Source organism: Haliaeetus albicilla, chromosome 12, assembly GCF_947461875.1.
Source record: "Haliaeetus albicilla chromosome 12, bHalAlb1.1, whole genome shotgun sequence".
In the NCBI taxonomy this organism is placed as follows: domain Eukaryota; kingdom Metazoa; phylum Chordata; class Aves; order Accipitriformes; family Accipitridae; genus Haliaeetus; species Haliaeetus albicilla.
The window spans coordinates 29,546,096-29,569,050 of NC_091494.1; the positions used below are offsets into that span (position 1 = coordinate 29,546,096).

At 43.2% G+C, this 22,955-nt stretch overlaps 1 protein-coding gene across 1 annotated transcript; it reads right to left on the minus strand.

The window, feature by feature from the left end:
* Positions 1-1,974: 1,974 nt before the first annotated feature.
* On the minus strand, positions 1,975-22,698 carry LOC104324423 (myosin-1B-like). The gene is made up of 38 exons (XM_069798835.1): positions 22,461-22,698; positions 22,229-22,372; positions 21,979-22,135; positions 19,929-19,956; positions 19,716-19,830; positions 19,544-19,636; positions 19,367-19,430; positions 19,186-19,284; positions 18,977-19,080; positions 18,757-18,895; positions 16,776-16,894; positions 16,537-16,686; positions 13,933-14,103; positions 13,378-13,684; positions 12,942-13,018; positions 11,567-11,654; positions 11,352-11,471; positions 10,507-10,628; positions 10,285-10,421; positions 9,928-10,183; positions 8,696-8,938; positions 8,298-8,474; positions 8,067-8,212; positions 7,886-7,984; positions 7,415-7,796; positions 7,059-7,185; positions 6,837-6,955; positions 6,386-6,582; positions 5,790-5,973; positions 5,538-5,703; positions 5,242-5,366; positions 4,665-4,973; positions 4,361-4,564; positions 3,553-3,678; positions 3,287-3,457; positions 3,096-3,200; positions 2,760-2,855; positions 1,975-2,247 (listed from the first exon to the last, which is right to left on the minus strand). The coding sequence occupies exons 1-38, from the start codon at positions 22,662-22,664 to the stop codon at positions 2,095-2,097; spliced, it is 5,823 nt and encodes a 1,940-aa protein (XP_069654936.1). The 5' UTR covers positions 22,665-22,698; the 3' UTR covers positions 1,975-2,094.
* Positions 22,699-22,955: the final 257 nt, after the last annotated feature.

Below are 22,955 nucleotides of genomic sequence, written 5' to 3' on the forward strand. Positions count from 1 at the left end.
TGAGAAGCTGCTAGAAGCTTCCGCTATGTCTGATAGAGCCAATGTCAGCTGGCTCCAAGATGGACCCACCACTGGCCAAAGCCAAGCCAATCAGCGATAGTGGTAGCACCTCTGTGGTAACATATTTAAGAAGGGAAAAAAGTTGCGGTGAGCACAGAAATGGCAGCCGGAGAGAGGAGTGAGAACATATAAGAGAAACAACCCTGCAGACACCAAGGTCAGTGAAGAAGGAGGGGGAGGAGGTGCTCTAGGCGCCGGAGCAGAGATTCCCCTGCAGCCCGTGGGGAAGACCACGGTGAGGCAGGCTGTCCCCCTGCAGTCCAGGGAGGTCCACGGGGGAGCAGATATCCATCTGCAGCCTGTGGAGGACCCCATGCTGGAGCAGGTGGGTGCCTGAAGGAGGCTGTGATCCCATGGGAACCCGCGCTGGAGCAGGCTCCTGGTAGGACCTGTGGATCTGTGGAGAGAGGACCCCACAGAGCAGGTTTTCTGGCAGGACTTGTGACCCCGTGGGGGACCCACGCTCGAGCAGTGTGCTCCTGAAGGACTGCACGCTGTGGAAGGGACCCATGCTGGAGAAGTTCATGAAGGACTGTCTCCCGTGGGAGGGACCCCACTCTGGAGCAGGGGAAGAGTGTGATGAGTCCTGTCCCTGAGGAGGATGAAGCAGCAGAGACAACATGTGATGAACTGACCGTAACCCCCATTCCCCATCCCCCTGTGCCTCTGGAGCGGGGTAGGTAGAAATCCAGGAATGAAGCTGTGCCCGGGAAGAAGGGAGGGGTGGAGGGAAGGTGTTTTGAGATTTGGTTTTATTTCTCATTACCCTACTCTGGTTGATTTGCAATAAATTAAGTTGATTTTCTCCAAGTTGAGTCTGTTTTGCCTATGATGGTAATTGGTTGAGTCATGTCTCCCTGTCCTTATCTCGACCCATAAGCCCTTTGTTATATTTTCTCTCCCCTATGCAGCTGAGGTGGGGAGTGATAGAACAGCTTTGGTGGGCACCTGGCATCCAGCCAGGGTCAACCCACCACACCCCACAATCTTGTTTGATCTTCAGTCTTTATGGAGGAGATCAACATGAGAACACAATTTCCAGAAATATTTCTCTTTTTTATGATATAGAAATAACTATCCATATTCAAACTCAATCTCTGGTAAGTGTAGCAGACTTTCCTGATACCATACTGATACCTCAGTAGAAACTGTTAACATTCTTGAAAGTGATTTTCACTTAAACTTGTTCTTTTTATCTATGACATTACTTCTTTGCATTATATTGTATCCATAATGAAAAAAAGAAAACACTCCATCACCTTTATCTGTCTTAATATATGTGTAATTTTCTTTCAGTTGTCTGTAAAATACTCAGTTTTACCTATGCACAGGAATCTGCAGCCTTAGCTATTCTTTCTTCTGTAGTCTTTTAACTGTAGGTTCTTGTCACTCACCCCATCTGTGAGCTGGCTATCATTTTGTGCTATGTATGAAACAAAACATCTTCAGAGAAATAAAGTAAGGATATCTCTTCATGACACTATCTCACCGTGTTGGTTTGATTGCTCATCAAAGCTTGGAGTGAACGTCAGTCTCCTGAATCAAAGTAGAAATTTGAGTTTCTCACACCCTTAAACCTAACCAAATAAGCAACATTTTTCAATTAATAAAAAATAATATATTTAAAAAAAATGTTGCAGGAATCTCTTTTCCTTTTCTTTTTTTTTTTTTCCCTAATAATTCATCAGAATAACTTGAAAGAACCTAGACTTAGTCTATCAAAGAAATGCATATTTCTCATTGCAAGATGAATAGCAAAGCAATATAATTGTTACTATTCCTCATGCATTTTTAAAAATGTAAATGTAAAAATTTATTGCTGTTTAACATACTTTTAGATGTGAATGTGAACTGTGTACATGTACTCCAAAAGTAATGGATGCTAGAATAATAAAGCAAGCATGCTAGTCACTGTTCATGTGCAAAGGTCTCTATTGTGTTTATTACCTAGACATAAATGATAATTACAGAATAAAGCAGCACAGAGATTTACATTTTATGCATGCCTCAGGTCACTTTTTAGCCTTGGGATCCTCATTCCTCCTCTTCTATCTTCTTATGAAACTCCCGACTCTTCACTCGGAGCTTGTTGACCTGCGACTCTGCAATGTCAGCCCGCTCCTTGGCTTCCTCCAGCTCGTGCTGGATCTTGCGGAACTTGGAGAGATTGACATTGGACAGCTCCTCCTATGTAGGGAGAGGGAGTTGTGAAAACACCAGGCAGTGTGTGGACATTTAATATCTGAATACCAGGCAAATAAAAATTTAAATGCCACAGCTGGGCAAGCAGGTAAGGCTCAAAACCAAGGTAAGAAGCTGCTCAGGGTGCTAAGTGTGCCAGTAGAGAAAAGAACATCAGAGTGTCAAAAACGCCATGGCCACATGACACAGAGCATTGTGTAGGTGGAATTCATGGCAGAGTCCTGAACAGACAGACTAGCAGCTGCTTCTGACACCCAGAGTAGGGTAGGAAGGAAGAAATACAGGCGGGAACTGAGGTTTAGAGCAAAACAAATAGATCTGGGGAAGTATAGTTCCTCCCAAACCCAGCAATTCTTACTCTTACACTCCCCATTGTCATGTAGCACCAAATGCATCAGAACAGTCAAGGTTTCAAAAACTTGGGACAGAATTAAACACCAACACAGAATTCCACCTCGACCAGAAGGAAGTCTGGGCTTAATCAGAGTGGTACTTACAGCCTCCTCAGCTTGCCTCTTGTAGGACTTCACTTTCATTTGCAGCTTGTCCACTAGATCTTGGAGCCTGAGAATATTCTTCCGGTCTTCCTCACACTACAGAGAATGGCAAGTAATAGAAACCCTTGTTTGCCTTTTTCTCTGAATTTCATAAATGTGAAACAGACAGAGTGACTTTCCTTACAGAGCATTGCTGTCCAAAAGGACAGAGGCCAAAATCCTGTTGACTGTGTCACTTACTGAAGTATAGAAAGAAAGCCCTTTGGAAGGCAATGTGCCAACATTTTGACTTCCTGGAAGAAGAGTGTGTCAACACAAAGAAACCTCTTGCCTTACCTGGTAGGTCAGCTCCTTCACCCTCCTCTCGTACTTGCGCACACCCTTCACGGCTTCAGCGCTGCGCTTCTGCTCAGCATCAACCTCCCCTTCCAGCTCCCGCACCTGCAATGAGAAGCCTATCTTTGGAGCTTCCCTGGTATCTCTCCAAGGGACATGCTCACTCATGCACAAATAAAAGTCCCACGCACTCTGGCCTCCAACTTCTGGATTTGCTTCTTGCCTCCCTTCAGGGCCAACTGCTCGGCTTCATCCAGACGGTGCTGCAGGTCCTTCACTGTCTGGTCCAGGTTCTTCTTCATCCTCTCCAGGTGGGCGCTGGTGTCCTGCTCCTTCTTCAGCTCTTCTGCCATCATGGCCGCCTGATGAGAGCAAAGGGTCAAAGCCATTTTGGTAGTGGAGACAGATTGGAGGAGAATACATCCACCGTCAGCAGTGAGAAGAGCCCCTAACTCACATCTGTGATGGCCTTCTTGGCCTTCTCTTCAGCATTGCGGGAGTCCTGGATTGTGTCCTCCATTTCACCCTGAATTTGGGCAATGTCTGTTTCCAGCTTCTTCTTGGTGTTGATCAAGCTGGTGTTCTGTTGAAAAGCATCAATATCACAATTTTCTTTTTGTTAGCTTGTAATATCATATCAAGAACATTGCATAAACGTTGGTTTTTAATGTAAATTGTGCCATCAGGTCACATGGGATTCTGTTTTAAAGGAACTGCTGTGGTAGCTGTTAGTTTCTCAGCTATGAAGTGCTTCCATATTTCAAGAACATCCTCCATAAAGTCTTTCCTCACTGTTTCTCAGTCACCAGAGAAGGAATTTAGACTTATAAGGAAAAAAGACATAATCTTTCCTTACCATTTTCAATCTAGTGGCAGTAAAAATTTTAAATGGTGCTATAGAACACTTATAATGACATTGATAAATTATGTTAATGACAGTATTCATGTATTCCTATTTTGTTAATGATCAACCTAAGTTTGACTTTGCAGTCTCAAATGTAAATGTGAAAGCTGTTGAACTCAATTTAAGTTGTAGAGTAAGAACATCACTTATGTCTCTGAATTTATCACTTTTAAGGGATCCCCACTATAGTCTAGTGAAATTCATATTATAACTGCAGTTTAAAAGTCACTTTTAATATTTGTTATCCATATTGTGAAAATTACAATGCATTTTACAAAATACTGCTACAGTTCAGCCAGTCTTGAGTTATTTTATATGCATGGAGCAAAAGTATAAATACTAAATATATTTATACACTGACCTGGGTATGGAGAAGCTGCACACGCTCACTTGCATCCATCATTTCCTGCTCAGCCACTTTCCTCGACCGCTCCGTCTGCTCCAGGGCCGCCCGTAGCTCCTCAATTTCAGCCTGCAACAGGTTTGCTCTGCGCTCCACCATGGCCACCTGCTCCTTCAGGTCCTCCTGTGTCCTGAGAGCATCGTCCAAGTGTATCTGGGTATCCTGTGAAAGAGGCAAGAGAATTTGCAAGGTGGCAGCGTGTGCTTGGGTGCCAAAAATGTCAGCGAAGGCTCTTCTCTTTCTGTAGCTTTGCTGAACAGACCTTGAGCACTGCCTGTGTGTTTCTCAGGTTCTTTTGTGCCTCTGCAGCCACGCGGTTGGCATGGCTCAGCTGGATCTCCATTTCATTCAGGTCTCCCTCCATCTTCTTCTTCAGTCGCAGGGCTTCATTCCTGCTCCTGATCTCAGCGTCCAGGGTGCTCTGCATGGACTCCACAATTCTGAGGTGGTTTCTCTTCATCTGGTCAATCTCCTCATCTTTCTCTGCTATCTTCTTGTCAATCTCAGACTTCACCTGGTTGAGCTCAAGCTGGAGGTGCAGGATCTTCCCCTCTTCATGTTCAAGGGAAGCCTGAAAAAATATAAAAATCAGTTAATTATATAAATAACAATGTCATTAACCTTACATGAACTATTCTCTTGAAGAATAATGTACAGCATGAAATCTGAGACTACAAGAAAGGACATAAAAGGATTGCTCTGTATCCAAAGACTTCAGTGATGTCCCAAATCCCTTTTTCCTGTGCCTGCAGTTTATTATTAATGCATAAATTTCATAAATGGTATCTGAGGTAGCTAAACTGTGTTGTAAGTAAACAATTAAGAACAGAAGGCTGTACCTCGGCTTCCTCCAGGGAGGCTTGGAGTTCAGATTTCTCCTGCTCAATCTGCTTCTTGACTTTCTCCAGCTCATGAATCGCCTTTCCTCCCTCGGCAATCTGCTCCGTGAAGTCAGAAATCTCCTCTGTGGGAACAAAGACCAACAGCATGGTCAGGCACAGAGCAGAATGCAAAGGGCCCTGCCACGCCAAGGTGACAGGCAGCTTTGCCGACCTGCAGGCACAGACCCATATGGAAAGGTGGTAGTGCTGGATAGTGAGAAAGCCCAGCCAGGAGCAGAGGGCCAGGGACTTACGCTGCAAGTTCTTGTTCTCACGCTTCAGCGTTTCCAGGTGGTCCAAGGACTCCTCGTAGGCATTCTTCATCTTAAACAGCTCTGTGCTGAGAGACCGAGACTTCTTCTGGGAGGCTTCCAGCTCAGCCTGCGTTTCCTCGTACTTCTGCTTCCATTCTGCCAGGATCTGAAGAGAAACAGGACCTCAGTGTGGATGTGGCAATCGGGAGGGGATGCTCTGCCCAGGAACCCCAGGCCCAGAGCCCAAAAGACCTTGTCAAAGTTCTTCTGCTTCTTATCCAGAGCTGCGCAGGCAGCATTTGATCGCTCCACATCAATCATCAGGTCCTCCACTTCATTCTGCAGCCTCTGCTTTGTCTTTTCCAGAGAAGCACATTTGGCATTCACAGCTTCAACGTGTTCCTCTGCATCTTGCAGGCGCTGTGCCAGCTTCTTCCTGGGAGGTGGTAAGCACAGCTTGTGGTTTGAGAGCAAAGGGGAGTGTGTGGTGTGTGGCTGATGGGCCTTTCACAACAGGACATTTTACCCATTCATTGAGTATGTATCCTACGCACAGACAGTAAAGACCCTCTCCCAGCCAGTCATTGTTTTCCCAGTTCTGATTCCCAGCCTCGAACAACCACTGTGCCTTCTGTCTCTACTGTCCACAGGTGAAAACATTCTCTCGGTCAGGGGAATATTCTGCTCTACATTTCCTAAACCACACCCTTTGGAGGATATACTTTACATCAGCCCTTACCCTGCCACAAAGCACAGCTTTAACTTTTTATGACAATATTGCTGTTGTGTCTTCAAATTTCCCTTGTTAGTCTACCCCTTTTTTTGTCTTCCCCACTTTCCCCGCATACTTGGCCTCCTCCAGCTCCTCCGTGCGCTGAATAGCGTCCGTCTCGTATTTGGTTCTCCACTGGGCCACTTCGCTGTTGGCCTTGGACAGGGCACGCTGCAGCTCCCCCTTGGCTTCCTGCTCCTCCTCATATTGTTCCCGGAGCAAGTCACAGTCGTGGCGAGCAGACTGCAAGGCGTGGGCCAGGGCGTTCTTGGCCTAGGTAGAGAGCGAGGTTGGGACAAGGAATGGTAATATCCTGGGAAATCTCTTGCAATAAATTAATTTAACACAGGGAACATGACTGCTGGGAGGTTGTAGGTGCTTTCAGTGAAGGACAGATGTAAGTCGGGAGGACAAAGTCCACTAATCACACTCCCTGCAGAAATGAGTTTTCTCCCAGTGCGCCTGTTCCCACTGGGCAGTTAAAGTTAAGACTGTTTTCAGCGGCCAGCTGTAGAAAAAGTCATCACCTTTATCTCTTCCTCTAGGTGCCTCTTGAGTTCCTCAATCTGTTGGGTGAAAGCCTGCTTGCCTCTTGACAGCTGAGAAATCAGAGCGTCTTTCTCCTCCACCTGGCGTGAATATTCACCTAAGAAGGGCACAGAAAGGAAATATTTTTGTTGTCATTCGTGACCCAAACAAACTGGTTTAGGACGCTCTCCCCTTCTATAGCACAGAGGAGGCTCTGTCACCTGATTCTGTCTGCAGACGAGCTCTTTGAGCATTGAGGTCATTGATCATGCGCTGATGCTCTTCTTCCTTTGTCTTAATCTCACTCAGCTGGTCTTCCAGTGTGCGGCACATTTTCTCCAGATTAGCCTGTGAAAATCACAGAGGATGAAAGATCAGTGTCTGGAGGCCTCCTTATTCTGAGCACCACGATTCTCACCAGAAAAATGTCAACAGACATGGAAGCTATATACTGCTCATTGGTGTTAGAAGGTTAGAAATACAGTTCCATACAGAGACAGAGAGGTATATTGTAACAGGACCATATTTTAAAAAGATATGTTTATCTTCAAGTTGTTTTCAGTATGTTTTTCCATACCTTGGCTTTGGAGACAGACTCCATGTTACTGGCCAAGTCGTCAATCTCCATCTTCAGCTTGCTCTTCTCCTTCTCCAGCTTCTGCTTCACTCGCTGCAGGTTGTCGATCTGCTCCCCAAGCTCAGCTGTGCTGTCCGCGTGCTTCTTCCGCAGGGCGGCAGCTGTGGCTTCGTGCTGCAGCGTGGCCTCTTCGAGGTCACGGCGCATCTTCTGAAATTCTGCCTCACGCTTCTTGTTCATCTCAACCTGAGCTGCGGTAGCCCCTCCTGCTTCTTCCAGGCGCTCGCTGATCTCCTCTAGCTCCCTCGAGAGGTCAGCCCGATGCTTCTCTGCTTTTGCCCGAGAGGCACGTTCAGCCTCAATTTCCTCCTCCAGTTCCTCAGTACGAGCCTGGGGAACATTAGGGGACCCTTCACACCCGAGCCCTCCTCCTACCTGATGTCTTTCTGAAAAGCAGAAGGGAACCAATAGAGACTTGCCTGCAGCTCCTTGATCTTCTTCTGTAATTGCATGCCCAGGGCTTGCTCATCCTCAATTTTGCTCTGGATCTGGCTGATTTCAAAGTCTTTCCTTTGGGCAAAGCAATCCATGTCAGAGCTCAAGGCAAAAAGTACACCAGCACAGTGCTCAGGTGCCCCACAGACCCACTTACTTCTTCAGCTTCTCATCCAGCTGCTGCTTATCATTTTCCAAATCCATTATGCTGTCGTGGGCCAGCTTCAGGTCTCCTTCGAGTTTCCTCTTAGCTCTCTCAAGGTCCATGCGCAGTTTCTTCTCTTGCTCCAGGGACCCTTCCAGCTAAAACAAACAAGACCATCAGCGCTCCGTCAGCCAGGTTTAACTCCATACCTGTCCTGTTCTTGAGGTACGCCTGTGTGCTTACATCGTCCACTTGCTGCTCCAGCTTGGTCTTAGCTTTGGTCAGCGTATTGACTTTGTCCTCTTCTGCCTGCAGGTCATCCAGTGTCTGCTGATGGGCCTCTTGGAGGGCTTTCTTCTCTTTTGTCAGCTTGGCAATGGTCTCGTCCAGGGCTGCCATCTCCTCTGTAAGGTTTTTCACCTACAAATATGAGCAAGTGTCAAAATTTGGTAGAAAACAGGTTCACTGGCATGGTGACATTTTCACTTTGCCTTGTTTTGCCAAATCTTTCATTTATCCTTTGGATGCTCAGACAAGGCCCATCTCAGAATTGTCCAAAGCCAAGGTTTCTTACGGTAGCAGGCTCTAACTCTGAGAGTCAGTGATGTTTTGGCCCTTTATGTGACTCCCCATGTGTGTACCTTGTTTTCTGTGGCATGTTTTTCCTTCTCGACCTTGGCTAGTGTTAATTCAAGGTCATCAATGTCTTTCTTCAGCTCTGAACATTCATCCTCCAGTTTTCTCTTCTTGGCTGTCAGCTCAGCATTAATTTCTTCCTCATCCTCAGCCCTCTCAGTCACCTCCTTTACTTTGGCTTCCAGCTGGATTTTGGTTTTGATGAGCTGGTCACATCTTTCCTCAGCATCAGCTAGAGCATCAGCTTCCTGGTGGGAAAATACAGGAAAGCTTATTTAGTGCTGAAGGAGCAGGTGTGCATCAGTAAGACCTTTTTGGAGATTACTTTTTTGGGAAAAGGTTACTGCACAATTACATTAAAAATTACAAATTTAGAATATGTTTTTAATCAGGTTTATTTTTTTATGACCTTTTTTTGTCATCAGATACTGTGTCTAGCTCCATTACGTTTTACCTTGCTTATTTCAGGTATGTCGGTGGGTTACTTGGATTTAATCGATGTTTTCCTTTTCTCCTTTGCAAAGTGATTGTATTTTATAACGTGCCATATTCAGATTTATGTGGAAGTATTGAGAAAGGTAAATAATTCTACCGCTGAGGAAATATTTGAAGCTCCCATTCATGATTTATACCCAGCCAATACAGTCAGTGGAGGCTAGAACAAGATTCATCTTTCCCTGAAATGGACGCTTCAACTCAAGGGTATTGCCTAAGTGTTCCCTGAGTTTCTGAGAGGCCAAATGGCATCGTAGACAAGTGTACAAGGCTGGCACTTGTGTTGTAGGACGTAATGGGCATCTGCATCTTCTGGGAGCAGTAGCTACAGGAGCTCAGGTGAGATACGCCATAAGAAATGGCGCTAGACTATTCATTTTGACCACTGAACTAAGGCAGAGTAGCTGGTCAATTGAATCACTGTCCCTACTCCACTAAATACACTACAGTGACTATAACGAGGCTTTATGTCACGAACTCACATGGAGACATGTACATGTAGGCATTAAGACTAAAAAGTCATTGTTTAGCTTGATCTCCACTTTGTAATAGTGAGACTGAGTGGGGAAAGAATGTGGCCTGAATTTTACCTCTAGTTACATGGTATTCAGCTTAAAATATTTTGTAAGGCAGTTTAGTATGCAGTGTGAGAGTTCTGTAGTATGAGAGAAGAGTTAGATCTTATTTACTCATTTCCCTTATAAAAAAAAACCAAACAAAAAAGTAGAATAATGTTACTCACAGCCTGCACTTGGAGCTGCAGATCGTTTTTCTCCTGCACCAGTTTCACCATTTTCTCCTCCAGCTCCTTCCTCTTTGCCTCAGACTTTGCAAGCTCTTCCTTGGTTTTCTCAAACTCTTCCTTCATGTTGGCCATCTCCTTCTCCGATTCTGCACTCTTCAGCAAGGGCTTGATCTTGAAGAACAGCTTCATCCAGGGCCAATGCTTGACGTTCATGAATGCACGAATATTGTACTGGATGCAAAAGATGGACTCCCTGAAGCATAATTACAATGTACATTGAATATTTTCAGTATGACAAGTGCCAACACTTTCCCCCAAGTACAGTGACTTTGACTGAGGATGAGGAATGTCTACCTCCTCTCCACCATTCTCCGGTACTCCACTCTCATCAGGAAGCCCCTGCACATGGCTTGTGTGCGGGTGATGAGCTGTGCCAGCTTCTCATCCCTCATCTCCTCCAGGAGTCCCAGCAGCCCAGCTTTGAAGAACACCTTGCGAAAGGGAATGTTGCAGCACATCACTGTCACGTAGAGCAAAGCACAGACATGCAGTGAGTGAGTCAAGGAGGGTTTGTACCTTGGTGTGGCCAAATTTGTACTGGGTGTGGTCCACATCGATTGACCCAAGAAGCTTCTCAGAAGCCTTCTTGCTATCAATGAACTGTCCCTCTGGGATAGCACTGGCATTAAGCACCTTGTATCTGTGGGGTGAGAGGAACTATGAATGAAGGCAATCTCAGGTCATAAGTCAACACTGTTTATTGAGACTAACCACAGTCTTTGCAGCAGAATGAGGCTGAGGAAGATGGAATTTCATCCCTTGTTTAGAGACACCGTTACAATGAAGTCCCAATCTGATAACAAAATTAAGGAAACTTTTACTGTCTTCAGGTGATCAGTCATAGATGAAAAGAGGACACTGATCTCCAGCCATTTCAGTCCGATGCCTTCTTCACTTAAACTATGCTGTAGAAAGTTGCTAGAGAGGAACATTGCCACTTTGTGTATAGGCGGAAAGCATCTTCCCCTGAAACTTGCAGCTGATACAATGGCCAAAGCACTCTATCTGAGTTTGTCATTTTTGTCTGAGAATGTGTTGTACCCACATCCCAATTTGCATTTTTTAATCTTGTAAGCATTGGCTTGGGTAGCTCTATTGTGCTTCCATATTCAGAGACACTGGCAAAGTTTGACTGTTTGATGAACAGCAGTCAGTGAGGACACCTGACTTATCTCTTCATTTCTCAACAAGTTCTTTTTTGCTAGCCGTACATGTTGCCTTTATTTATGCATTCCAGCATTTTCCCCTTCTTTCAGTTATAATCGGATAGAGTTGGCATCAAAAAATAACAACAAATGTTAAAATACTGAAGATGTACAACTTATGCCGTAAAGACAGGATGGAGAGCAGAAAGGAGATTGATCTCTGTTTGAAGTCTGCATAGAGGATTCTGCTTGGGAAACCTTTCCTGCAAATTCTGATGCCTTCCAGCACGCCGTTACACCGCAGCTGGTGTAGCACCAGTTCATGCTCCATAGCACCTGAGTGAATAAGACAATTATTTGATACTTCATGATAAAGCATAGAGCATAATGGGTGCATCACACTATGATTTCTCTCTACTTGAGGTTCTTACCAGGTGTTTTTGTTTCATTAGGGATGATGCAACGGACAAAATGGGGGTGAGTACTCCGTAGATTGGTCATCAGTTTGTTGAGGTTCTCCTGTGGGTTCATGAGCAAAGATTTTTCATTAACAAATGGTACCTCTGCAGTTATACTGTCAGATGTTAGAAAAGTGTTGGAAAGAAATAATGAATTTATTATTCCCACCTATAGCCATCCCAATTTGAGTTTTCTTCTGCCTTTCAGTCTTGAGCGTGAGAGAAAGTCACAAAACTGTGTAATGTGTTTTCATGAGACTGAGGGATACATCCACTCAGACAGGACACCTATGGAGAATGGTGACCAGAAGCTCCTGGCAAAAGGCGTAATTCTGAGTGAAAGATGATTCTTTGTAATAACCTGATTCTCACTCTATGGAAGACACTGACTATTGATGAGAACAGAAGCAAAACCAAAAATAGGACAAAAGGGAAGAGGGCCAAGGACCAAGTTTGCAGAGAATGCTGGGAAAGGGAAGCTTAATGGCATTAAATGCTACTTGTGAGGATATATTTGACAACAGTCGAGCAGGGGAAGACAAGAAAGACTCCCTGTTCTTGAGTATGGGGGTCACAAGTTGTAGATTTCTCTACAAAAAAAAAAAGGCATGAGTGGCAGGTCTGACAGCACCCCTTTCTAGAATTGTTTTTAAAAGCAATCCCATGAACTAGCTCTGATTTTAGCAATCATTTTTACTAGTGAGGTCCTAACAGTTCTCAGTTCAGCCCTGGTTTGGAGCAGGGCAAAGCTGCTCAGACAGCTATCTCTTTCACAGTGTGAAAAACTGTTCAGGATACCAGATGGTAGCTAGATGCCACAGGTTCTGAAACAAGAGTGTTTCCATCTGCATTAAGCTCTGTCCATTGGTGGAAAAGAAACTGGCCTTGGCATTTCCCTATTGCCTTGTCTTCATATGTATAATCATGTGCAAGCAATTATGTGTTATGTATTATCATGTGCAAATGCACATATATTTATATGTGCTGATCCAGACTTAAGGTTCCCAGAGGCAGGTAGCCATATCCACCATTGTCCTCCTGTCCAAGGCAGAGGGAGAGAGGGAAGAGCTTGATCCTACCAGCTGGTGTACTCATGAGTAAATGAAACTAGCCTGACCTAAGTACCTCTTACAACATTCGAAGAAAAGCGAGATCAAGATGTAACTTCCTCAGCTGGCCTCAGCTGACTTGCAGTCAGCTCTTTTATGAATAACTGAAGAGATGTTCTTGATGCAGAAAAATGTTAATAGGTGCAGTAAAATGGCCTTGTTGGAGTTAGTGTGAGGTTAATAATCTTCAACTTAAAAGAAAAGAGGAAAAAAATAGAGAGAATGACTTCTGTACTTACCCTGAAAAGAGCAGATACTGTCTGGAAAGAAGAACCCTTCTTCTTGCCACCCTTCTTGCCACCACCACCACCACTCTCTGAAGAACACCAAAAAAAGATGGTTTTAGAGCTCTGATTTGTAAAATTTTTCTCTATGAGACAGCAAGAAGCTTTTTCATATGTATCAGTCAGGCTAAGAAAGGTACCTAAGATGCAGTGGGAAAGAGAGTCAACACTCAGTCTAAAGGAACACAGGACCAAAAGTGTGTGATAATCCAAGGGATTATCATGGCTGAGTGGAAGGCCTGAAATACATGTGATCTTTTCCTTTATTAATAAATTCAAGCCATGGGACACTCTGCACAACATGCAGTTTCTTTAGAACACTTGAGCTGATATTCATGGCTCTGGCAGAGCCAGTAAATAAAAATGAAAATATGAATTTCACAGAACTGACCTGCCTCTCCTCCAGCAGAGGCAAAGAGTAAGGCCAGTGTCTTCAGGGATGATTTCTGGTACAGCCCCACAACAGTTTCATTCAGGGGATCCTTGTTTTTCTCCAGCCAGCCAGTGATGTTGTAGTCCACCGTGCCAGCATAGTGCACCAGGGAGAAGTGGGCCTCAGCTTTCCCTTTGGCAGGCTTGGGCTTCTGGAAGTTGTTGGACTTGCCCAGATGTTGGTCATAAAGCTTGTTCTTGAAAGAGGTGTCAGTTGCCTTGGGGAACATGCACTCCTCTTCCAGGATGGAGAAGATGCCCATGGGCTGGAAGAAGCAGAAGGAAGGAGGAAGAGGTGAAAAGGCAGAAAGAATCACAGATAAAGAAATAGCTTCCTGAGTGAGACAATACTAACTCTCTCAGGGATTGTTCTTCTGCTCGGCAGAGTAAATTGTAAAATAATCTGAACTTATGTATTTACAATGTCACATTTACCCTTTCAAGCAACATTTATAAATATATAAAAAATTAATGCATTTCTGAAAAGATTAGACGTTGTGAATTACACAAATACCTTCTCAATGAGTTCAATGCAGGCAGCCAGGTCCATCCCAAAGTCAATGAACTCCCATTCAATTCCTTCTTTCTTGTACTCTTCCTGCTCCAGCACGAACATGTGGTGGTTGAAGAACTGTTGCAGTTTCTCATTGGTGAAGTTGATGCACAGCTGCTCCAGGCTGTTGAACTGCAGAATGCAGAGATTTACTTACTTGCAAAGTTCAGTTCCAGGAACACTTTCCATCTTCCAATAGGTTTTATTTTCAACCCATTAAGGTCTCCATGACTGGGTTCCTGAATTTCTAGTCATGGGACTGGACAGGTGACTGGCATATTCCGTCCTCTAATATATCTACCCTTTCAGGTGCTGGCACTGTCTCAACATATTTCTGAGCTCTGAAAAGAGTTGCAAAGCTTAGACCATGTCCACCTTTTCATCTGCTTGAATTTGTGTACACTGCCAGTCTATTCCCAAGTATTCAGAGGGAATCTGGCTTCAGCATTAACAAAATCTTCCTTCAAGATGGCATATTTTAACCTCTTCAAAATCTGTCTCAGCTATCACCTATCAGTTGTTCAACATTTTCATATCAGTTTTCAATGCAGTTTTCACTTCTGGATGCAACAACAGACATCTGTAAAAATCTGCAGCCCTTGTGGGATAATACGTACTATGAGAACCAGGAGAGTGCCATTCTACAGGAATGGCAGGATTATCCAATAAATAAAAAAATTTTCCATAATTAAAAAAGAAACAATACCCCAAACCCCAAACTATTCCAGTTTCTTAATGCCCCCTCCAGGAAACTTGTATGAAGATCTTCCTCTTACATCAAAGATCTCAAAGCCAGCAATGTCCAGGACACCAATGAAGTACTGTCTGGGCTGCTTCGTATCCAGCTGTTGGTTGATGCGAACAACCATCCACAGGAACATCTTCTCAAAGACAGATTTTGCCAGGGCCCCCACTGAATTGTACACCTAAACAAAACAAAAGTTACCATCCAGGGCAAAAGAGGAAGTTCGAGATTTTTAATTTATGTAATTTGTTTTCTCTCATAACTTGTTTCTTACCTGCTGCACAGTTTGACCCTTTGTCACATATTCATTCCCAACCTTGACTCGGGGGTAGCAGAGGGCTTTGAGCAGATCTGCTGAGTTCAGACCCATCAAATAGGCAGCCTTATCAGCAACTAAAGGAAACAAGCATACAGCAGGATCAAATACTAGCTCTTCAGTAGATGTATCGTGTAGTAATTCAGAATTGTTTCTGCAGAAGCCACATATAATTTTTCACATACTTTAAAATATTGTAATTTTTCCTGATTTACTGATTTTTTCCCATTTAATTTACATGATTTGTAAATGTAAAGATTCTTCCAAATGCCTTTACAATGAATATGCAAATTTTGAAACAAGTGACTAGACAGACAAAAGGGCCATGAAAATGGCAGGTCAAAGAAGTCACAATTTCTGAATAAACAGAAAAGGAAACTGCTTGGTATTGAAATACACTGTATCGAAAATTGTAGCCAGTGAAACTCTAATGAGAGAGATAGATTAATGGAGAATTATGCCAAAAGTATGAATAAGATATCTCATACAACTTTCATAGTGGGACCACATTCTTCCTCAGGATAAATATCACACACATAGATAGGTCTTTTCCAGGTCTCCACTGGACATACTCTGTCACCTTTCCAATTTGCTGCCTGTATCTTCTCACAGAGATGATAGCAAGCACCAGTACTATTACAAAGTCCTTCAGTGTGAGAAAGCCAAACCTCATTATAGAATATATATATACACAGATGCTAATTTCGAGCTGCTTCTGTTGTTTATATTATTTAACAACTAAGTATTTAGTGTACAGTTATCACTAGTAAGAGTAAGGTATGAAACAAGAACAAAATTGGAACTTTTATTTCAATTTTATAGAGTTCTTTTTTAATAATTAGTCATCTCATTCTATCATATGCTTCTGTAAATTACAAATAGAGATTACTATTAATGTAAATTTAGAAAGCTAGGGATAAAGAAGAGTGCTGGCTTGTTGTACCAAATTGCAGGATGATCTGAGAGTGTTCGTCCTTTACTCAGCCAGGGGTTTGGAACTTCATTCAGTGTCTCTTTTGTCAAACTAAACTTTATGCATATGTTTATGTCCCCTAGAAGCTTAGGCCACTTTAATATTTCAGACTTGTCAGTTTTGATATCTGCTAGACTGGGCTAATTCAGTTACAGGAGAGTCCACAGTGCAACAGTTTATCCAACATTTCCAAATGCTGATTTCAAAGCATGTCCAAAGCCTTCTTAGCACAAATTGTGTCTATGGAACTGGTGTCTCCGCATTAGATACCAAATTCCATGTTAGTCTACTGTTTGTAATCAGTCAAAAAACTAAATTTATGGATTTCCATTGTCATATGTGCAATACAGAAATCTGTTCCCAACTAAAAACCTGTGGGAATTATGATTCTTTAGTTGCAATCTGAAAGGATCAAACCATTTTGGGAAAAAAAAAATAATAAAAAAAAATAAAAGGAATCATTCCGTCTTAAGCAGTTAGGCACACAATAGAGTTACCTCTAAAAACATGGTAATAAAACACTGTTCTTACATCAACGATCTCAAAGCCAGCAATGTCCAGGACACCAACGAAGTACTGTCTTGGTTGCTTGGTATCCAGCTGTTGGTTGAAGCGAATAACCATCCACAAGAACATCTTCTCAAAGACAGCCTTTGCTAAGGCACCTACTGAATTGTATACCTAAAACAAAAACCAGAAGGCTTGTAGTTATCATGCAGAGCAAAAGAGGAAGTCCAGAGATCTGTCAACAAAACAGGGATTTTTGTTACCTGCTGCACAGTTTGACCCTTGGTCACGTATTCATTCCCAACCTTGACTCGGGGGTAGCAGAGGGCCTTAAGCAGGTCAGCTGAGTTCAGACCCATGAGGTAGGCAGCCTTGTCAGCCACTAAAGATCAAAAAAATCAGTTGTTAAGGTACTAGCAGGCATTAGTGTTCCTTTAAAACAAGTATCAAAAGGCAATTCTAGTAAAGATAACAAAAGTAGTTAAGACAAAAAAGTAAGGTTTTTGTAGTTCATCATAAGCAACATTGCCCAGTAATTATGAAGCATTTATTTTGGCTATTTTTTCTTCACTTATTCTTAGTTTATTTTGAGTTTTGAATGAAATTTCAGTTTAGAGACATTTAGGTAGGCAGACTTCTCAGTAATAAATGCTGAAAAGAAAACATAAGCCTGGGATGATCATCAGGCAGCAGTCAATTACAGAGCCTCTCAGGCAAATACAGTGCAATTTGTTTCAGTGACTTGTGGTAGGGAAACTTTAAACTCAAGAGAGCACAATGCATAAGTGTAAATTATGCCTTAACGAATCTATGGCTAAATTTATGAGTTGAAGTGTTATTTTTAGAAGAGCATCCTCAAACAAAAAGCTTAGCATTTTACCTTCTGCTATTGCTTTTACTACTGAATTCAAACTCTGCCAGCAGGCACAGTATACAAAATTATTTGTTCAAGAACGCTTATTTAATTCATATGGAATCATGACAAAAAAGTATAGCGGATTGCTGCATGAATATTAGACATGATCTAACAGTCTGAAATTGTGTCAAGAGATATTTAGGCTAGAAATCAGGGAAAAAATTCCAATGAGTAAGGATAGTGAAGTACTGGAATAGATAAAGAAAGAAAGATTGCACAGTGAATGGAGTCCACAGGAGGTAGAGAAGATGAAGTGCCACAGTCCTCTCCCAGCTTTATGAGCAAATAAAATTAGCAAAAAGAAGATGACTTTGCCACACTGAGAAATTTGTTCACAGGTTCAGAGTAATCCTCAGAAGAGGATAACAGAGTCAGTGCAACAGAACTGATTTCAATGGAATCAGTGTTAATGTACACTGCTCCAAATGTTTCCAAGATTTGGTCAGCAAAATACCATCACTTAAGTAAAGTTACAGTATTATTTGTAGCCTGTTCTACTATTAGTATTCATCATTATCAGATTCCTTGCAGTTGTATTCCTTGCAGTCATTTTCATTTATGTCTTAACTATCCTAAAAAAAACAAAACCACACACACACACAAAAACAGCTCCAGAAAAAAAGCCCGTAATAGTACAAGTTTATGATAGATGCGACTAACTGGTTTCATGGAAATAATTCCATGAGCTTTTAAAGGAATGCATGTTTGAACAATTCTAGGCAAAGCAAATGCAATAGACATATCTTAGATGTCTATTTTTCAAACAGAAGTCCTGGAGATATGCTGAGACTCTACAGAAAATGTAGAACATAAGAGCCACAGCTGCAGTATTAATTGATGCTCCTTTTTACCCCCCCATGCAAAATGAAGTAGAACAATGCTCTCAGTTCAGGCATTATGAGTTGTCTCCAGAATACGGGCTTGGAAGCAGAGCAGCTTCAGGATTCTGGCTTCTTGTCACCTGGAAACAATACCATTAGGAGGTGGCTACAGCTGATGGTAAATGGTAGTAGCTACCTGGGTACATAAACTTAAGTCAGTGGGCAGAGTGGCTCCCGGTTCTGTCCCAGGTCTGGGAAGCTGCCATTCAGTATAGCAGTGCCTTAGGATTCACTGGACCTTATACTTGACATAGTTCAAAATAATCTGCATTTTCCACTGGGTTGTGTTCTTCCAGCAAAGTCCTCTGGTTAGGACACACTTATATTCTACAACACTAGCATCTGGAGAAATGTGCAGGCTGAATCAATGATTCTGACCCTGAATTACTGCCTGTATTAGTGAGCGTTCCGGTGTATACTGCGCTCTGGTATATATCGCGCTGGTACCTTCTGTGCCATCCGGTTCTGCCTGCTCCTCACGCTGCTTCTGCTTAAACTTCAGGTTGCCATAGTGCATGACAGCCCCTGTCAGCTTGTAAATGGCTGTCTTCTCATCTGGAGTGAAGCCCAGGATGTCAATGGCACTCTGATAAAAGAATCATTGGAGTAAGTACCATGCCTGTTAAAGGTCAGAGTCCGCCTAAGAAAACTTCTGTGCTGTACTTACATCCGTGGCCATCAGCTCTTCCTGGTCGTTAATGCTGGGAACCGTGATCTCACCTTGACTCACATACTGATAGTCATACGGGTTGGTGGTGATCAGTAACATCTCTGAAAAGAAGGACAAAACACATAGAGATCAAATGTAATTGGCACGTAAAGGAATTAAATGTTGTTCCGTGACCTTTGTCTGGAGAAGTTAGTGATCTTTCCTACCAATTAGCTCCGGCTTCTTGTTGGACATGATCTGATAGAATATGTGGTAGCTTCTTTCTGCCTTGAGCTGGAAAGTGACTCTGGACTTCTCCAGAAGATCTAGCAAGGATGGTAGGACAGAGTTAGCACAAGAACTGAGGAAGGCTGGAAGGAAAGGGGTCAGGCCAGGAGGGTCACTTACATGTTTCAATGTCAGCAGAAGCCAGTTTGCCCGTGGCACCAAAATGGATTCTGATGAATTTACCCTGAAAGAAGCAGGAAAGTAATTCAAGATCTATTTTACCAGTCCTGACTGCAAGAATATTTGAGTCAGTCTGCTGATACAAAAAAAGTAATTTTGTCCCAGACAACAACTTACAAAGCGTGAGGAGTTGTCGTTCCTCACCGTCTTGGCATTACCAAAAGCCTCCAGCAGTGGGTTGGCACTGATGATTTGATCCTCAAGTGTCCCCTAAACCAGAAATCTTATAATCATGATATAGCTCATAAGTAAATCTGACAGTTGCAGGTTCCTACCCCTAGGACCTCACCTGCATTTTGCCAGCCTGCTGCTCTTCCTTCTTCTTATCACCGCTCGCTGCAATTGTTGCAAAGTACTGGATGACACGCTTTGTGTTCACAGTCTTCCCTGCACCAGATTCTCCGCTGTCAAACCAAAGACAGAAGCAGAGAGCGTGTGGTCAGGCTGGAGGTCCCCTGGCACGGGGCAGCCCAGCGGGGACCCGAGCAGGGAGTGTACATACGTGATCAGGATCGACTGGTTCTCGCGATCTGTGAAGGAGGTGGAAACAAATAGACTTTGTAAATGAAGAACACAAAAAGACTGAAAATTAATGCAGTAAATGTAAGTTATGACAAGAAAAGAATTCTGCATGTTTTTTTCCCTTTGTTTACTCGTAATAATTTTTTTTTAAAGTTTCAATTCCTTGCAAATCAAATTGCCCCACATTCTTACCTCTGAAGATACCCACAACTGTCTTGCCTCTAAATTTTAGAGAGATATGGATTTGATAAGTGGGCTGTTAGATGGTTAAGGGATTAGGTGGATGGCAGTATCCAAAGAGTTACAGTCAAAGGCTCAATGTGCAAATGATTAATGAGTCGTGTGTCTCAAGGATTTGTGCTGGGACCAATACTATTTAATACCTCCACTAATAACATACATAGTGGGACTGAGCGCACCATCAGCAAGTTTGCAGATGACACCAAGCTGAATGGTGCATTTGATACACCACTGGGAAAGTACACCATCCACAGGGACCTTGACAGGCTTGAGGAGTGGCCCATGGAAACATCACGAAGTTCAATAAGGCCAAGTGCAAAGTCCTGCACCTGGGTTGGGGCAATCCCCAATATCAGTGCAGACTGGGGGTTGATAGGCTTGAGAGCAGCCCGGCAGAGAAGGACTTGAGTGTACTGGTGGATGCAAAGTTGGATATGGGCTGGCAATGTGCAGTTACAGCCCAGAAAGCCAATCAGGTACTGGGCTGCATGAAAAGTTGCATGGCCAGCAAGGCAAAGCAGGTGATTCTGCCCCTCCACTCCACTCTTGTGAGACCCGACCTGGAATACTTCCTCCACCTCTGGGGTCTCCAGTACAAGAAAGACATGGACCTGTTACAGCAGGTCCAGAGGAGGGCCGTGAAAATGATCTGAGGTCTGGAACACTTCTCCTATGAAGAAAGGCTGAGACAGTTGGGGTTGTTCAGCCTGGAGAAGAGAAGGCTCCAGGGACACATTATTGTGGCCTTTCAATACTTAAAGGGGCCTTATAAGAAAGGCAGAGAAAGACTTTTTACCAGGGCCTGTAGTGACAGGACAAGGAGCAACAGTTTTAAACTGAAAAAAAGGGTAGATTTAGATTGGATATAAAGAAGAAATGTTTTATGATGAAGGTGGTGAGCCAATGGAGCACATTGCCTAGAAAAGTTGTGAATGTCCCATCATTAGAAGTGATCCAGGTCAGGCTGGACAGAGCTTTGAGCAACCGAATCTAGTGGAAGATGTCCCTCCCAATGCCAGAGGGAAGGACAACATGATTTTTAAAGGGCCCTTCCAGCCCCAACCATTCTACGATTCTATAATGCTTTTCTATGAACATTGAAAACCCTTGAATGACCATATGCTTCTTCCTTACTGCACTCTATGGTCTTTTTCATCCTGCATACAGTAAATTGTTTCTGGTTTTGGTGGTTTTGTTTGTTGTTTTTTTTAAAAAATTTTCTGCTACACAGACTGTGTTTAGATCAGAAGTAGAGAAAGGGATAGTAAGGACCCACGACAAAGGAATCCTGAGCATGGGTAATAGTTCTGAACTCAGTGGCACAGAGAAAGAAAGGAATGAAAAGTTAGAAGCAAAACTAGCAGCAATATATAATTCTATTTCATTTTTTCACATCATGGTTTTATCGAGACAAATCTGAATATCTGTGATATTGATGTTTCCTGTAGCCCTTCGACAAACTAACTTCACATTGTTAGGCAGAATTTTCACATCACATATGGATTTCGTACCTTGTTCACGTTCACCATTTCATTACAGACATAATTACATCCCTTGCTCCACCTAGTCTATTTGGCTTGTTGTTTTTCCTGACGCACTAACTATCTGTGGTACTATACGTCCTTTTTAGAAATACTGATGTGAAAAAACCCTGTTTAAATCAGCAGTGATTAATGCTATGACTGAAATAAAACTCTAATGATGTGTTAAGAAAATATCAGCATATTAATCAGGGAAACTGATTACTTCTAAAATGTCTTTTTGATGGAATCACTGTGACAGCCACTCACCAGTCAGCATGAACTGATAGGCATTGTCAGAGATGGAGAAGATGTGTGGAGGGGCCTCCTGGCGCTTCTTGCCTCGGTAGCCAGCCACCACCTCTGGGTTGTACACCGGCAGCCACTTGTAGGGGTTGACAGTGACACAGAAGAGACCCGAGTAGGTCTGCGAGGAAGGGAGACAGCACGTTGGCTTCCACTTAGCCTGGCAGAGCAGTTCCTCCTAGCTACCCAGAGGAAGACTGCTGCTGCTACTTACATAGATCATCCAAGCTGCATAACGCTCTTTGAGGTTGTACAGCACAGCGGGTTCATGGAGGTGGGTCATCATGGCCATGTCCTCGATTTTATCGTACTTGGGAGGGTTCATGGAGAAGATTTGATCTTCTTTCACGGTCAGGCTCTGTTAGAGGAAAGAAAGGTACATGCATGTCAGCTAAGAGCCCAGAGTGGGAATTAAACGCTGTTTGTAAATCTTGCATTTTCCTCACCTCTCCACCTTCAGTCTTGACAGTGATCTTCCCTGATTCTTTGCTCTGGATTGTACCTTTCACATAGGATTCTTTAGGATGGGACACAAAGACGGATGTCTTGGCATCGAAAGGCTTGTTCTGGGCCTCAATTCTCTCCTTTTCTGACTTTCGGAGGTAAGGAGCCGCCTCTCCAAAGATGGCCATCTCGGCGTCCGATGACATGGCTGCAGTTTATGGAGTGCAGCACAGCACAGGGCTGAAGTGGAAAGACACACTACAGTGCTAAGTGCAGGAAGGAATTCCTTTGTACCACACACCTAACTCTCTATAGTGTTCTGCTCTACCTATTATTTTAGTCTTCCTCTCTGTCTTATCTGCTTTTCACCCTAGGTAACCTTTAATTTATTTAGGTCCTAAAGAAGATAGGTGTCTTTGATTTAGATTATTTTAACTTTCTCTCTCTTATTCCAGTTTACATGTTCCGTTCTTTAGATCTAGTAGTGTTTTAGTAGG